At 41.6% G+C, this 16,449-nt stretch overlaps 1 protein-coding gene across 1 annotated transcript in view; it reads left to right on the plus strand.

Annotated features, from left to right (window-relative positions):
- Nucleotides 1-3,373: 3,373 nt before the first annotated feature.
- LOC136381907 (inhibitor of carbonic anhydrase-like) overlaps nucleotides 3,374-16,449 on the plus strand; it is a 49,541-nt gene continuing 36,465 nt past the window's right edge. The window contains exons 1-2 of the mRNA XM_066350473.1: nucleotides 3,374-3,684; nucleotides 5,309-5,481. Coding sequence (XP_066206570.1) covers nucleotides 3,642-3,684; nucleotides 5,309-5,481 — 216 coding nt within the window. The 5' untranslated portion in view covers nucleotides 3,374-3,641. The remainder of the gene's footprint in view (nucleotides 3,685-5,308; nucleotides 5,482-16,449) is intronic.

The following is a 16,449-nucleotide window of genomic DNA, read 5'->3' on the forward strand; positions in this document are numbered from 1 at the left end:
CTGAGATTCAGTAATTGTACCCTTGTACATATAATCAACAGAAATACATACACATGTCCACCAACAGACATGTACAAGAATTTTCACATCAGTATTACTTCAAAATAGTTTTAAATTGGAAAAAATGTCCCTCAATAGTCATGGCACAAACATGTTTATAAAGACAAAAAAAAATAGAAAACAGTTTTTACTTTATGATTATATTTACATAAAGTAAAAAACAAGTGAAACTTATCTATGGTATTAGAGGTCAGAATAATTATTAGTTTTAATCACTGGTGACAATAAGAGGAATGGGGGCTTCTGATGTCCTGCTAACATTCTCTTTCTTTATCTGAGTATTGGTTACATGGGTGTGCTTTTGTTGTGCCAATCCATAGGCTGTGTACTTATACATATAAATTCTATAAAATGTTTGCATTAAAACTATATAAATTTCTTTTCTTCTAAGTTAAAAAGAGGAAATTCTCATTTTCAAAAACTGTAAAAATCTGCCTGACCTGTGGTGGCGCAGTGGGATAAAGCGTCAACCTGGAACACTGAGGTTGCCGGTTCGAAATCTTGGGCTTGCCTGGTCAAGGCACATATGGGAGTTGATGCTTCTGGCTCCTCCTCCTTCTCTCTCTCTCTCTCTCTCTCTCTCTCTTTCTCTCTCTATCCCCTCTCTCTAAAAATCAATAAATAAAATATTTAAAAAAAACTGTAAAAATCAAAGGATTCCTTGAGTGGAAGAAGTAGAAGTAACTGAGCGACTCAGTGTGGAACCTCTGCCCTCCAGGGGAGGGGCACCGTCTGTGGGGTGAGTGCAGCAGGTGGTTTTCAGAACATTGTGTCACCATCACAGCTGGCCCAGAGTAAGGGTTTACCCCTTAGCAATCCGTGGCAAATCCCATGGCAGAGACCTCTTGATGAGTGTTTCCCAAAGGCGAGAACTCGTTTATCCTTTCTTTGAGATAATGTTCAGCAGGGATTGCTGGTGCAGAGATTGCTTGAATCCCTGACCAGAAATATGCTAACTATTCCAGCTCATGAGCAGATAGGCTGTGGTTAGCAGCAGGGACCCTGACAGCCTCTGTGCACAGCACAGACCCTGTGTAACAGTTTGCTATGCCTTTCTCAATAGGCTTCAGCTGGTCTCACTCTGAAGCCCAGAAACCAGCTGTGAGAAGTCCCTCCTCACTCTACCTGCCCTTGTCATCTGGCACATTGAGAGGGACAATGTACGTTTCTGGAATTGGAAAACTTAACTCAATTGACTGGAGATAGTATGAAGTGGGAGAAGAATGGTGACAATCTCCCATTGGAATGTCCAAGGATACCCTTCACCTTGTGACTTCTGTGATTTACAGTCTCTTCTGACTCCTTAGGGACTATCTCTGGCCTCAGTGGAGGGCAGGATTAGCCTCTTCCAGAGAAATAAACTTTTCGTGTCTTGGTAGAGATGGAAACAAACAACATTTACTAGGAAAGACCTATCCTTTGCACACAAGAAGAGGGTGCAGAATAAAGAGTTTTGGTGGGTTAAAGTAATAAGATAGACTGTTTAAATTCAATTATAACATATTCTTACATTCTTTTTTTTAATTTTTTTTTAATTTTTTATTTTTTTATTTTTCTGAAGCTGGAAACGGGGAGAGACAGTCAGACTCCCGCATGTGCCCGACCGGGATCTACCCGGCACGCCCACCAGGGGCGACGCTCTGCCCACCATGGGGCGATGCTCTGCCCCTCCAGGGCGTCGCTCTGCCGCGACCAGAGCCACTCTAGCGCCTGGGGCAGAGGCCAAGGAGCCATCCCCAGCGCCCGGCCATCTTTGCTCCAATGGAGTCTTGGCTGCGGGAGGGGAAGAGAGAGACAGAGAGAAAGGAGGGGGTGGAGAAGCAAATGGGCGCTTCTCCTATGTGCCCTGGCCGGGAATCGAACCCGGGTCCCCCGCATGCCAGGCCGACGCTCTACCGCTGAGCCAACCGGCCAGGGCTATTCTTACATTCTTAAGGCCCAATTCTGAGGGTGCTTTATTAGATAAGGCTTGATCTGTAGTTTGAATTATTACACTGCCAATCCCCAAACTAACTGAATAGAAAGTCTATTTAAAATGTATTCGGGGTAAAAGACTTGAACCAATCCTTTACACAAGAGGGCATCTAAATGGCCGATAAGCATACAGAACGATACTCAACCTCATTAGTCATTAGAGAAATTCATGCTGCAATACCTCCAACACTCCCACCAAAACAGCAATATGTGAAGAAACCAAATTCTCATACTTTAAGTTGTGCATGTAAATTGGTTCAACCACATTGGAAAACTGTTAGGCAGTATCTATTAAAGTTGAATATATGTGACTTTATGACCAAGCAATTACTCTCTGGGGGAAATACCCTGCAGAAATGCATACTTATATGCACTAGAAGACATGTTCTAGAATGCTCAGAGCAGCACTCACTTCCTAAGGGCCCAAACTAGAAACCACTATCATGAACAGAAAAGGTAAATAAAGAGTTCCACATACACAGAATGGAATAATATGCAAGAGGGACAGCTGATCACAACATAGACTAATCTTACAAATATAACTGTAAGTGTAAGAAGCCAGACACAAAAGTCTACTATGTATAGTATGATTCTATCTCGATAAAGTAAAAAAATCCACAGAATTGGTCTATGTTGTTGGAAGTCAAGATAATGGGTCTCTTTGCAGGGCAGATGGAAAGTGACATGAGGGAGGGCACGGAGCCATCCAAACTCTGTTCATGTTCTGTTTTATGATATGTGTGCTGGCATATGGATGTGGTCACATGGTGACAATTCTTCAGGTTGTATGCTAGCAGATGTGAGAGTTTATGTGTATTTATTTTGCTTCAATAAAAAGTTCTTAAATGGTTTTTAAATTCGGAAGACTTCCCCCAGGCAGAGCTCATAAACTTGGGGAGGACTAGGCTGCAGGCTTCAGCGGGCGAGTAGAAGCAGCTTCTTCCAGGTTCAGCTTCACCTAATCTTGACTTTCAACATAAGGTTGGAGGGGGCTGTGTCATTTGTGTAAGGGGATGCCTTCCAAGAGTGACCTGGAATGGACAACAGAGACGCTGTCTTTGGAAGAGTCTGAGGACCCTTGAGAACTGTGTTAGAAACACACTTTATAACGTGTGCACACGCTTTCCTGGCAGAAGGATCCAGTTTTCACCCTGGGAACTGCCCTCCTCTTCTCCCCAGTCCTGAGGAGTCTGTGTTCAAAACGTTTAAGGGCTGCTTGGCTAGATGAAGGTCCGGAGGTCAAGAAACGTATGGGACCCGGGCGGATCGCTCTGTCTAGTTGAGCGGGCTCCGGCTTGTTTCGGTCTACCGCCGTGGCGCGGCCGCTCGCCGAGAGGTCCAGCCTCGCTGCTGCAGTCTTGCAGCTCGGGGCACTGGGCAGAAGGGGCAGCCTCGGGCAGCAGGCGAGTGGGTGACAACTTGCCACCCTGCAGCCCCAAAGAGGGCCGAGATTGCGGGCGAGCTGCCCCCGCGCGAAGTGGGTGTGGCAACGGCTATCTGCCGGGAAGGGCGAATCCTGCGGAAGAGGCGGATCCGCCCCCGGGAGGAAAGGTAAAGCTGGCCGAGGCCCGTAGGGGCCTGATCGGTGTATTGCTCCGCAGCGGAAGATGAGGCTCGCCATCTGCACCCTGCTGTGCGCCGGGACCCTGGGTGAGTGGCTCACCAGGAGCAGAGGTGGGGGCCGGCCTTCCAGGACTGGGGCCGGGTGCTTCCGAGGGTCAGCTATGGCCGGAACTGCACTGCCTGGGTCTAAGGAGCCCCGAATCGGCCTCGCGCCTGGTGGGCCCCAAAGTGCCTTCGACCCACCTGGGAACCTGACTAACTTTGGTCCTAGCAGGAACCCCTTAACCTACGGCTGGGGTTCACAAAGCGTGACCAGCTGGCCAAATTCTGCCTGCTGCCTGATGTTATATAGCATCAGGATGAGCTAAGAATGGTTTTTACATCTTTGAATGGTTGAAAGAAAGTCAAAAGAATCGTTTTTGACACATGTAAGTTAAATGAAATTCACATTTCAGTGTCCATAACAAAAAATGTATTGGAACACGATAGTGCTCGTTCAGGTGAGCGTTGTCCATGGCTGCTTTCAGGCTTCAAGGGCACAGTTAAGTGGTTGCCACAGAGACTGTGTAGCCCACAAAGCCTAAAATATTGACTTAGGTAATTACAGGAAAAGTTCATAACCCCTGGCCTAGAGGCTGTTGAACCCGCTTACCATGAAGGAAACAGGGACAGAGGAGAAGGAATTTTCCCAGGCCTCACCGATTATTATTAAGAGGGACTAAGACGGAAGGACACGTCAGGAGTGCCTGACTTGTCAGGTGTCTAACCAAAAGGATATTTCCTGCTCTGAACTGCGCAACACCTCCCATCCCTACCACACATCAGGAAGGTAGAAGAATGTAGGAGAAAAACAACCACCCTAGAATGGAATCCACCTGTCATTCTGTGCTGTGTGACTTTAGGCTGTCCCTTGACCTCTCTGAGCTGCTTTCCTCATTAGTTAAGTGGGAATTGCTTTTTCACAGTAAGTACACAGTTGTTGTGAAAGTGGAATGAGATAATGTATCTAATGGCAGAGCTCTGGACACAGGTGAGTTATCACTGATAAAAAATCCTGCACACAAATGTAGGGGGCGCTATCCTGTGTTATTATGGGGTGGGCAGGGCTCTTGGCTGGGTAACTGTAAGGAAGGTAATGGTACAAAGTCAGTGAGTTCCGGCATGTGCAGAGCCCTCCTTGCCTCAGTAACTTGGTTTTGTCAGGTCTCAGGCTGTCTTAAATCATTTTTGGAGCAGGGTATCTTACATGGGGGAGAGGGCTAATCTAGGCAGGGCACAGGAAGAAGGCAGCAAAGGCAAGGAGTCCTGTAGTAGGCCCTCCCTGGCCCAGTACTGCCATAGGGCGTCACAGTGAGCTCTTTGGGGCTGGGGAGGCTGGAAAGGTGGAGTACAGCTCTGGTCCAGCTACCTGCGGCCCCAGGGAAATCCCGAGTGCGGCCCCCAGGCCTGTCCCAAATTCTTCTGGACAGGGTTTGGGCTGTTTGTTCTTCCTCTGTCTTCTCTCCTGGCAACGTCAGGGGCTAACCAAAAGTTTATTTTTCCGAATAGGCTCTGTGTTTACAAACCAATGGTAAGAGCTGCCTCCCGGTCTCTTGCCCTTAGCCTCAGAATGCAATGGAACTTGTACCCTCCATTGATCATGGACAAGTCCCTTAAGAGGGCGCCACTGCCTCTCCCACTAGAACAGAGACCGCCTGCCTTTCTCCCCTAGGGCTGTGTCTGGCTGTCCCTGAGAAAACTGTGAGATGGTGCACCGTCTCAAATCATGAAGCCAGTAAGTGCACCAATTTCCATGACAGTATGCAAAAAGCCCCTCTAGAGGATGGACCTCTTGTCACCTGCGTGAAGAGAACCTCCTACCTTGAATGCATTGAGGCCATCTCGGTAAGTCAGTGCTGCCTAAAGGAAGACGATCCAGACTTCCTCTTGCTCCTGTTGTTCTGGAGCAATTCTGTACTCACATATAGGAGGCTGATGTGTGGGGCAGTTAGCCCCCACTGTTAATACTGTTAATAAAGTCATTTAAGAAATGGAAACAGAGCAGCCATCTTTAACGTATCAAAGCAAAATTCAACATGCTCTGAAAGGGGGGGGACTACTTTGAGGCACTAAGTTCTTTGAAGTCAGGAAAAAAACAAGAATGTTTGTTATCAAAATGGTTATATAACCATGTCTGGAAGTTCCTGATACATCATGGGAAATAGATGAGTGACGCTCACAGGGAAGAGGAATACGGTGTCAGGATTGTGGATGATAGCTGCTCCCCTGGTTTTCGAGGCTTTCCAAAATCCTCTTCACTCCGTCAGCACTGTTCCTGCTCATGTGACCCTTTGTCAGACCCTGTGCTGGGCAGTGGGGCTGCAGTGGTGGATTTAAACACATGTGGTCCTTACTCTTGAGGAGCTTACAAGTTAGTTAGGAGAAAAGAAAAACATGTTAACAAGTAGACATGCAATTTCAGGTTGTGTGATATTCAATGAAAGGGACATGACAGAGCTCTGCTTGTCAGGGACAATCTCCCTGGGTGGGAACAATGAAGCTGAGACCCCAAGGGTATTTTTTTTTTTTTTTTTTTTACAGAGGCAGAGATAGACAGGGACAGACAGACAGGAACGGAGAGAGATGAGAAGCATCAATCATCAGTTTCTCGTTGCGCTTTGCGACTTCTTAGTTGTTCATTGATTGCTTTCTCACATGTGCCTTGACCCGCGGGCCTTCAGCAGACCGAGTAACCCCCTGCTGGAACCAGCGACCTTGGGTCTAAGCTGGTGAGCTCTTTGCTCAAACCAGATGAGCCCATGCTCAAGCTGGCGACCTCGGGGTCTCGAACCTGGGTCCTTCCACATCCCAGTCCGACGCTCTATCCACTGCGCCACCACCTGGTCAGGCCAAGGGTGAGTATTGATAAGCCAAGAGCCATGCTATTCCAGGCAGTGAACAACAGCATGTGCAAAGGGCCTGAGACAGGGGATAGCTGGGCTTGTTTGAGTTGCTATAGGGAAGCCAGTGTGACAGAGCAGAACAAACAAGAGACTAGAAAAAGCAATGAGGCTGGACTCAGCCAGATGGAGCTTGATTAATTCAGGAATCAGTGATTTGGTACAAATACTGAATGTGTTCTGTTTGTTTTTAAATTGGACCACAGTTACTATCATGGCTTAATTATAACCCTTGAATTATCTGTTTAGCCTCTTTATTTTTTAATATGCTAATAATAGAAAATAATACTATTTATGGATCCACCACAAGTTCTCAAAACTTCATTATTGCTAATAGCTTACTTCTAGGGCTACTTTGGAGCAGCACTGGAGTCTGTGGGAATGGCGGCACTTGGGGTGGTATGACCCACTGGCCCTACTTATAATGACCTATGTGTTTCTCCTTCCTGAGCAAACAGAATCCTAAGAATATTCTGCCTTTTATTTTAGTTTTAAGACTTATATGGATGACCGCATAGTTTTACTTCTTAAAAATAATTATAAAATAATATTACTGGATTGTCTTCGGATACTTGCTTTTTTCCTCCAGAATGTTATGCTAAGACTCAACCATGTTGTTGAATATGCTATTGTTCCTTCATTTCCAGAGCTCTACAATATAGTCCATTATGTTAGTATACCACACTTTATTTGTTCTTTTCAGGTCATTAGCCATTTGGACTGTTTTCAGTTTATTTTTAAATTCTAATCAGAGCTTAAGGAATATTCTTATACAAATTTCCTGGGACACAGGAATTAAATGTTTCTCTTGAATATATATGTAGGGGCAGACTTGCTGAGCAATGGGATATGAATTAGACTTTTAAAAAATGCCAGGCTCTGGCCTGTTGGCTCAGTGGTAGAGCGTAGCCTTGGCGTGGGGATGTCCCGGATTTGATTCCTAGTCAGGGTCCACAGAAGTGCCCTTCTGCTTCTCCACCCCACCCCCTCTCGTTTCTCCCTTTCTCTCTTCTCTTCCCCTCCTGCAGCCATGGCTTAATTGGAAAGAGTCACCCCTTTCCCCTCTAGTGCTGAGGATGGCTCCACAGCCTCCCTCAGGCACTAAAAAATGGCTCTGGTTGCAGTGGAGCAAGGACCTCAGATGGGCAGAGCATTGCAGTGGGCTTGCCAGGTGGATCCTGGTCAGGGCACATGCTGGAGTCTGTCTCTATCTCCCCTCCTCTCACTAAATAAAAATAAACAAACAAACAAATAAAATAATGCCAAATATATATATGATTTATAAACAAATACAATATGGTTATTTCAATTTCTACTTCCACCAGCAGTGTATGAGAGAATATCCCTATCATTCTTGGTGAATTTGGTATTTTATCATTATGAAATAATCTCTATCTTTGGCAGTGCTTTTTGACTAAATTCTGATACTAACATATCAATCAACTTATTTTTAGTTAGTATCCTCTTATGCCTTTTTTAATTTCTTTTTTCTTTTCTTTATGTTAAGTGAGAGGCAAGGAGGCAGGGAGGCAAGAAGACAGACTCCTGCATGCGCCCCTCCGAGGATCCACTCAGCAAGCTCCCTACAGGGTGATGCTCTGCCCATGTGGGGCTGCTTCTCCATTGCTTAGCAACAGAGCTCTTTCAGTGCCTGAAGCAAGGCCGTGGTGCCATCCTCAGCACCTGGGGCTAAATTGCTGCAAGAGGGGAGGAGAGAGAGAGGGAGAAAGAGAGAGAGAAAAGAGAGGGGGAGGGATGGAGAAGCAGATAATGGCTTCTCCTGTGCGCCTTGACTGGGAATCAAACCCAGGATTTCCACATGCTGGGCAGACGCTCTACCACTGAGCCAACTGGCCAGGACCTCCATTTCTTTATTTTCAACTTTCTGTGAGCTTATATATCAGGTGTGTTTTTTCAAACTGTCTATTGCTGGATTTTATTTATTTTTATTTTTGTATTTTTCTAAAGTGAGAAGCAGGGATACAGAGAGACAGACACCCGCATGCGCCCAACTTGGATCTATCCAGCAAGCCTGCTATAGGGCAATGCTCTGCCCATCTGGGGCATTGCTCTGTTGAAACTGGAGCCATTCTAGCACCTGAGGCGGAGGCCATGGAGCCATCCCCAGCGCCTGGGCCTACTTTGCTCTAGTGAAGCCTTGGCTGTGGGAGGGGAAGAGAGAGATAGAGAAAAAGGAGAGGGGAAAGGGTGGAGAAGCAGATGGGCACCTCTCCTGTGTGCCCTGGCCGGGAATCGAACTTGGGACTTCTACACTCCTGGCCAACACTCTACCATTGAGCCATCTGGCCAGGGCCTGGATTTTGTTTATTAATACAATCGGACAATCTAAATTTGTCTTATGAAGTAGATTAGACCACTAATAATTATTGTTATTGATAAATTTGAACTTATTTCTGACATTACTTTTTGATTTTTAGTCTTACTTTCCTTCTGATTTCTGATTTTTCCTTTTCTGATATTTAAAAGTTGAGTTTGTATGTGTATGTTCATTTACATTGTTTTCCTTTTATTCTACCACCCCATTGGTAGTGAATGTAAACACTGTATTTATATTCTTTAATTATTCCCTTTAAATTTTTACTGTATACCTTTAGCTTACCAATGCATTATAGTAAAAAAATACTGAGCTCCCCCAACAATAAAGGGATATGAAACATATAGCTCAGACTTCCCTTTTTCCTTTTTAGATATTACTATTTAATATATTATGTCTATTTTAACCTTACAATATAGATACTTCATGTATTTGTAGACACTATATGTAAATATAATTATATTTATGTGTGTGTGTGTGTGTGTGTGTACACACACAAAAACTTAGAAAGGGGTTGGGGAGAAAGAAAAGGAGAATATTTGGATTAGCCTACATTTTGCCATTTAATCTGTTTACCATTGTTTTTGATATTTCAGACCATCCTTCTGGATAGGCTTTCTTCTTGAAGTAGTCATATTGGAGATCCATTAGAGTGAAACTCTTGGTGTTATGCTCTCTCAGCTGCTTGCTTGTTTGTTTTCTCAGCAAATGCTTTAATCTTGCCCTTAATCCTAAATGGTGATTTTGATAAATGTATATTTATAATTTTATGTTTTTACCTTGTTTTAAAATTATTAAGTGACTATTTAGAGTCTTTTGTGGTTCCATACAAATTTTAGGATTAGTTGTTTTAATTCTGAGAAGAATACCATTGTTATTTTAATACGAGATAGTATTAAGTCAGTATATTACTTTAGGTTGTTAGGATATTTTAGCAATATTAATTCTTCCTATCTATGAGCAAGGTATATCTTTCCACTTATTTGTACCTTATTCAATTTCATTCTTCAATGTATTACAATTTTCAGAATATAGGTCTTTCAACTCTATGGTTAAATTTATTCCTAAATATTTTAAACTTTTTAATATGATTGTAAATGGGATTGTTTTCTTAGTTTCTCTTTCTGATAATTATTGGTGTATAGAAATGCAACAGATTTCTATATATTGATCTGTATCCTGCAAATGTATTGAAGTCATTTATTATTTCTAAATGTTTTTTTAGACTTTAAACATGTCTAACTGACTGTTGCCCATTCATTTACTTTTTTATTTCACAGTTACATTTTGAGGTCTAGAAGCATCACTTATTTTTTTTCATTTTATAACTTTCTGTTCTATGCTTACCCCTGTAATCGCAGCCTTCACTTTGTACATAAAATGAAATACCACATAAATAAATTGTAGACCTAGTGGAAAGGTACTTATAATATTTCCAGGTTATATAGTATTAGTTTAAGGTTGAGATTTAGTAGAAGGAGAAACTACAAAAACCCCATAAGACTTCCTCCAAAACTCCAGTAAGTAACAGCATAATGGAAGAAATAAACCCTTACTGCATGGATTCAAATCCTAGTTCTGTGGCTTACCAGGTCAGTGGCCTGAGGAAGTAACCTAAAATTTCTTTGTCTCTATTTTTTAATGTGTAAAATGCTGCTGAGTTAGAGAGGGGTGATCTGTGACATGTCTGAGTAGTCGATTAAGTGAAAATGAGACACAATGGAAGTAATACTCACTTAACACTTAGTTCAGGAGCAAGAAGTTAAACTGAGAGAAATGCTGAATCCATGAATGAAAGACTGCTGAAGTTATATGGGCCCAAACCCAGAAGCAAAAGTACTGAGTATCAAATCAGAGTGGATAAGAATGTCAAAGCTCTCCACTTCCCCATATGGAGGGCTTCACAGTGAGGTCTTTGAAGCCCAAGATAAAGAGGTCACCAAACAAAAGCACCTGTGTTCTCACTATAAACACGTGTAAGAGCATGGCCAATCAGGTGGACCTGAATATGTGACAGCAGCGTCCTTCAGAGCCTGTAGAGCCTGGGCTGTGCACCTAGTCTAGTGTGGGAGAGCCGCTTTCCCTCATGAGGCCTTCTAGGTAAAGCCTCTGTAAATCAAGTTGATCCTAAAGCTCACACATAGATTGCTGGGCCAAAAACTAGACTTCTCCCTAGGGAAAAGAAAAATAACCCAAAGATGATGTCAGAGTAATGGCAGTGTGTGAGAGACTCCTGATTCTCCCCTTGAAATTTCAACAAATTGAACAACTATAACATAGTGAAGGAACCGCAGTTGGGCTTGCAAGTGTGCCTGAAAGATCCATGCACTGAATGGACAAGGAAGAAGAAATCAAATACCATGGCTACACAAGACAGACATGTAGTTCAGAAAGAAAAAAAATATATCCATAAAAAAATCTCAATCACATGGAAACCTTGGAGTTAAATGATAGAGAATTCAAAATTGAAGTTCTGAAAATACTCAACGAGATGTGAGAAGACACCAATAGGCAACTTAATGAGCTCAGAAAACAAATTAATGAACAAAACAAATACCTCATCAAAGAGATTGAAACTTTAAAAACAGATAAAAATCTTGCCTGACCAGGCAGTGGCATAATGGATAGAGCACCAGACTGGAATGCAGAGGACCCAAGTTCAAAACCCCAAGGTCACTGGGTTGCTGGCTTGAGCATGGGATTATAGACATGACCCCATGGTATCTAGCTTGAACTCAAAGGTTGCTGGCTTGAGCAAGGGGTCACTTGCTCTGCTTTAGCCCCCCCCCCCCCAGTCAAAGCACATATGAGAAAGCAATCAATGAAAAACTAAGGTGCCACAAAGAAGAATTGATGCTTCTCATCTCTCTCCCTTCCTGTCTGTCTGTCTCTGTCTGTCCCTCTTTCTTTCTCTCTGTCTCTCTGTCTCTCTCTCTCTCTCTCACACACACACACACACACACATAGGACTCAATACATGAATTGAAGACTGAGGTAGCAAGTTTAGCTAACAGAACAAGCCAGATAGGGGAAAGAATCAGTGATAGTGAAGACAGGAAACTAGATATGGCTACAGAGAGACGAGGAGAGAGACTTATGAATTTAAAAAAACTGAGAGAGCTCTACAAGAATTGTCTGACTCCATCAGAAAGAGCAATATAAGAATAATGGGTATATCAAAGAAGAAGAGAGGGAGAAGGGAATGGAGAGCCTATTCGAACAAATAATTTATGAGAACTTCCTAAGCCTATAGAAAGAGTTAGAGCCTCAAATCCAAGAAGCAAACAGAACGTCGAGTTACTGCAACACAAACAGATCTACTCCAAGGCACATCGTAATAAAATTGTCAAAGGAAGAATCTTCAAGGCAGCTAGGGAAAAAAAGAATATAGCATCTAAAGGAAAGCCCATTAGGTTATCATTAGACTTCTCAGCAGAAACTCTACAAGGCAAAAGAGAGTGGACCCAAACATTCCAAGTATTGAAAGAAAGAATTACTAGCCAAGAATACTATATCCATCAAAGTTATCCTTCAAATATGAAGGAGAAATAAAAACATTTTTGTATATACAGAAACCGAAGGAATTTATCACCAGAAATCCCCCACTTCAGGAAATACTCGACCAGACACAAAGAACAAAACAAATCAAAACTACAAGTAAAAGTTCCAACAAGGTCACAATAAAAAACAAGGATAATCTGTGTCAACAATAACATAAAAGGGGAGAAGATAAGGATCAGCAGTAGCAGAGGGGATGGAGTGCAGAAGCAATCATAAGACAAAGGACTCTGGTACATATGAACATTTTTTTCTTAACCTAATGGTAACCACCCATTAAAAAGCCACAACTGAAACTCACAGCTTAGAAAAGAAGAAACATGGGAAAGAAGTAAAGAATACCACCAAACAAAAACAACTGACAGAAACAAAAAAGAGAAGAACCAAACCAGACAGAAAGCTACCAGAAAATAAAACATAAAATGGCTATAGGAAATCCTCAAGTGTCAACAATTACCTTGAAAGTAAATGGACTGACCTCACCAATGAAGAGGCATAAAGTAGTAGATTGGATCAAAAAGAAAACCCCAACCATATGCTGCCTTCAAGAAACACATCTAAGCTGCAAGGACAAAAGTAGATTCAAAGTAAAAGGTTGGAAAACGATTCTCCAAGCAAATAATATCCAGAGAAAAGCAGGTGTAGCCAAACTCATAACTGACAATGCTGACTTCAAGGCAGCAAAGATAACCAGAAACAAAGATGGACATTTCATAATGATAAAAGGGGACACTGTCTGAAGAAGACATAACACTTCTTAATATATATGCACTGAATTATGGAGCACCAAAATATATAAGACATCTATTAACTGATCTAAAAATAGAAGCAGACAAAAAAACAATCATACTTGGAGATTTCACCACACCATTACAGCTTTAGATAGCCCATCCAAACAGAAAATCAATAAAGAAATATTGGCCTTAAATGACACTCTGGACCAAATGGACATAATAGACATTTATAGGACATTTCACCCCAAAACATCAGATTACACATTTTTCTCTAGTGTGCATGGAACATTCTCAAAGATGGACCATATGTTGGGCCACAAGACTAACATCAACAAATTCAGGAATATTGAAATTATACCAAGCATATTTTCTGATCATAAGGCTTTGAAATTGGAATTCAAGTGTAAAAAAGAAACCCATAAAGATGTGTAAATTAAACAACATACTTCTAAAAATGACTAGATCAAAAGAAGAAATAAAAGCAGAGATCAAAAGATGTATACAAATAAAAAAGACAACATGACATATCAAAATTTCTGGATACAGTGAAAGCTGTAATAAGAGGGAAATTTATATCATTACAGTCTAAAGAAACAAGAGAGATCCCAAGTAAACAACCTAACATCACACCTTAAGGAACTAGAAAAAGAAGAACAAAGGCAACCCAAAGTCAGCGAAAGAAAGGAAATAGTAAAAATTAGAGCAGAACTAAATGAAATTTGGAACAAAAAGAACAGGTTAATTACAAAGAAAAAATTAATACAACAAAGAGCTGGTTCTTTGCAAAGATCAATAAAATCAACAAACCACTGGCTAGACTCACTAAGGAAGAAAGGAGGACTAATATAAACAATTCAAAATGAAAGATGAGAAATTTTAGACATCATAGATATACAAAGGATCATAGTAGAATATTAAGAAAGATTATATGCCACTAAATTCAACAACCCTAGAAAATAGATAAATTCCTAGAACTATACAATCTTCCCAGACTGTGTCATGAAGAACCGGAAAACCTAAATAAACCTATAAGCAGGGAGGAAATAGAAACAATTATAAAAAACTTACCCAAAACCAAAGTCCAGGACCAAATGGCTACACTAGTGAAGTCTACCAAACATTCAAAGATTTGGTACCTATCCTTCTCAAAGTCTTCTAACAAAAAGAAGTAGAAGAAATACTCTCCAACACATTTTATGAGACAACATAACTCTCATACCAAAACCTGGCAAAGATAACACAAAACATGAAAACTATAGACCAATATCTCTAATAAATACAGATACAAAAATCCTAAATAAAATACTAGCAAATCGAATACAACACATTAAAAAAATAATACATACTACTGAAAGTGGGATTCATTCCAGGAGCACAAGAATGGTTCAACATAGGAAAATTGATCAATGTAATACACCATATCAAGAAAACAAAAAACAAAAATCATGATCCTATTAATAGATGCAGAAAAGGCATTCGATAAGATACAACATCTCTTTATGTTTAAAATACTCAATAAAATTGGAATAGAACAGCAGTTCTCAACCTGTGGGTCGCAACCCCCACGGGGTCGCCTAAAGCCATCAGAAAATACATAATGCATATCAGGTATTTACATTCCGAATCATAACTGTAGCAAAATTACAGTTATGAAGTAGCCACCAAAATTATTTTTTGGTTTGGGGTCACCGCAACATGAGGAACTGTATTGCAGGGTCATGGCATTAGAAAGGTTGAGAACCACTGGAATAGAAGGAAAGTACCTCAACAAAATAAAGGCCATATATAACAAACCATAAGCTAATACAGGGGTTGGGAAACTTGTTGGCTGAGAGAGCCATGAACACCACATATTTTAAAATATAATTCTGTGAGAGCCATACAACGACCCGTGTACATTACGCATTATCCAATAAAAACTTGGTGTTGTCCCGGAGGACAGCTGTGATTGGCTCCAGCTACCCACAACCATGAACATGAGCGGTAGGAAATGAATGAATTGTAATACATGAGAATGTTTTATATTTTTAACGTTGTTATTATTTTTATTAAAGATTTGTCTGCGAGCCAGATGCAGCCATCAAAAGAGCCACATCTGGCTCGCGAGCCATAGGTTCCCAACCCCTGAGCTAATATCATACTAACTGATGAAAAAAGAAATGAAGGCTTTTCCTCTAAAATCAAGAACAAAGCCCTGGCTGGTTGGCTCAGTGGTAGAGCGTCGGCCTAGCGTGCGGAGGACCCAGGTTCGATTCCCGGCCAGGGCACACAGGAGAAGCACCCATTTGCTTCTCCACCCCTCCGCCGCGCTTTCCTCTCTGTCTCTCTCTTCCCCTCCCTCAGCCAAGGCTCCATTGGAGCAAAGATGGCCCGGGCGCTGGGGATGGCTCTGTGGCCTCTGCCTCAGGCGCTAGAGTGGCTCTGGTCGCAACATGGCGATGCCCAGGATGGGCAGAGCATCGCCCCCTGGTGGGCCTGCCGGGTGGATCCCGGTCGGGCGCATGCGGGAGTCTGTCAGACTGTCTCTCCCTGTTTCCAGCTTCAGAAAAATGAAAAAAAAAAAAAAAAAAGATAAAATCAAGAACAAGATAAGGTTGCCCACTCTCTCCACTCTTATTCAACATAGTTCTGGAAATTTTAGCCAGAGAAATCAGGCAAGAGGATGAAATAAAAGGCTTCCTTATCAGGAAAGAAGATATAAAGGTATCTTCTTTTTTTGCAGATGACATGATCCTGTATATAGAAAACCCCAAAGACTCCACAAAAAAACTATTAGAAACAATAAACCAATATAGTTAAGTCACAGGATACAAAATCAATATATAGGAGTCTATTGCTTTCCTATTTGCCATCAATGAAACATTAGAAAATGAACTAAAAAAAAAAACTATTCCTTTTACAATTGCAGCAAAGAAAATAAAATACCTAGGAATAAACATAATAAAGGATGTGAAGGACCTACATACTGAAAACTGCAAAACATTACTGAAAGAAATTGTAAAAGACACAATGACATGGAAAGATATTCCGTGTTCATGGATTGGAAGGCTCAACATAGTTAAAATGGCCATATTATGCAAAGCAATATACAAATTTAATGCAATCCCCATCAAGATCCCATTGTTATTTCTTAAAGAAATAGAACAAAAAAATTACCAGGTTTGTATGGAACCTGAATAGTAAAAGCAATCCTGATGAAAAAGAATGAAGCTGGAGGTATCACACTACCTGACTTCAAATGATATTATAGAGCCACGATAATCAAAACAGCCTGGTATTGGCAGAA

The sequence above is a fragment of the Saccopteryx leptura genome, chromosome 10, assembly GCF_036850995.1.
Source record: "Saccopteryx leptura isolate mSacLep1 chromosome 10, mSacLep1_pri_phased_curated, whole genome shotgun sequence".
Taxonomy (NCBI): Eukaryota; Metazoa; Chordata; class Mammalia; order Chiroptera; family Emballonuridae; genus Saccopteryx; species Saccopteryx leptura.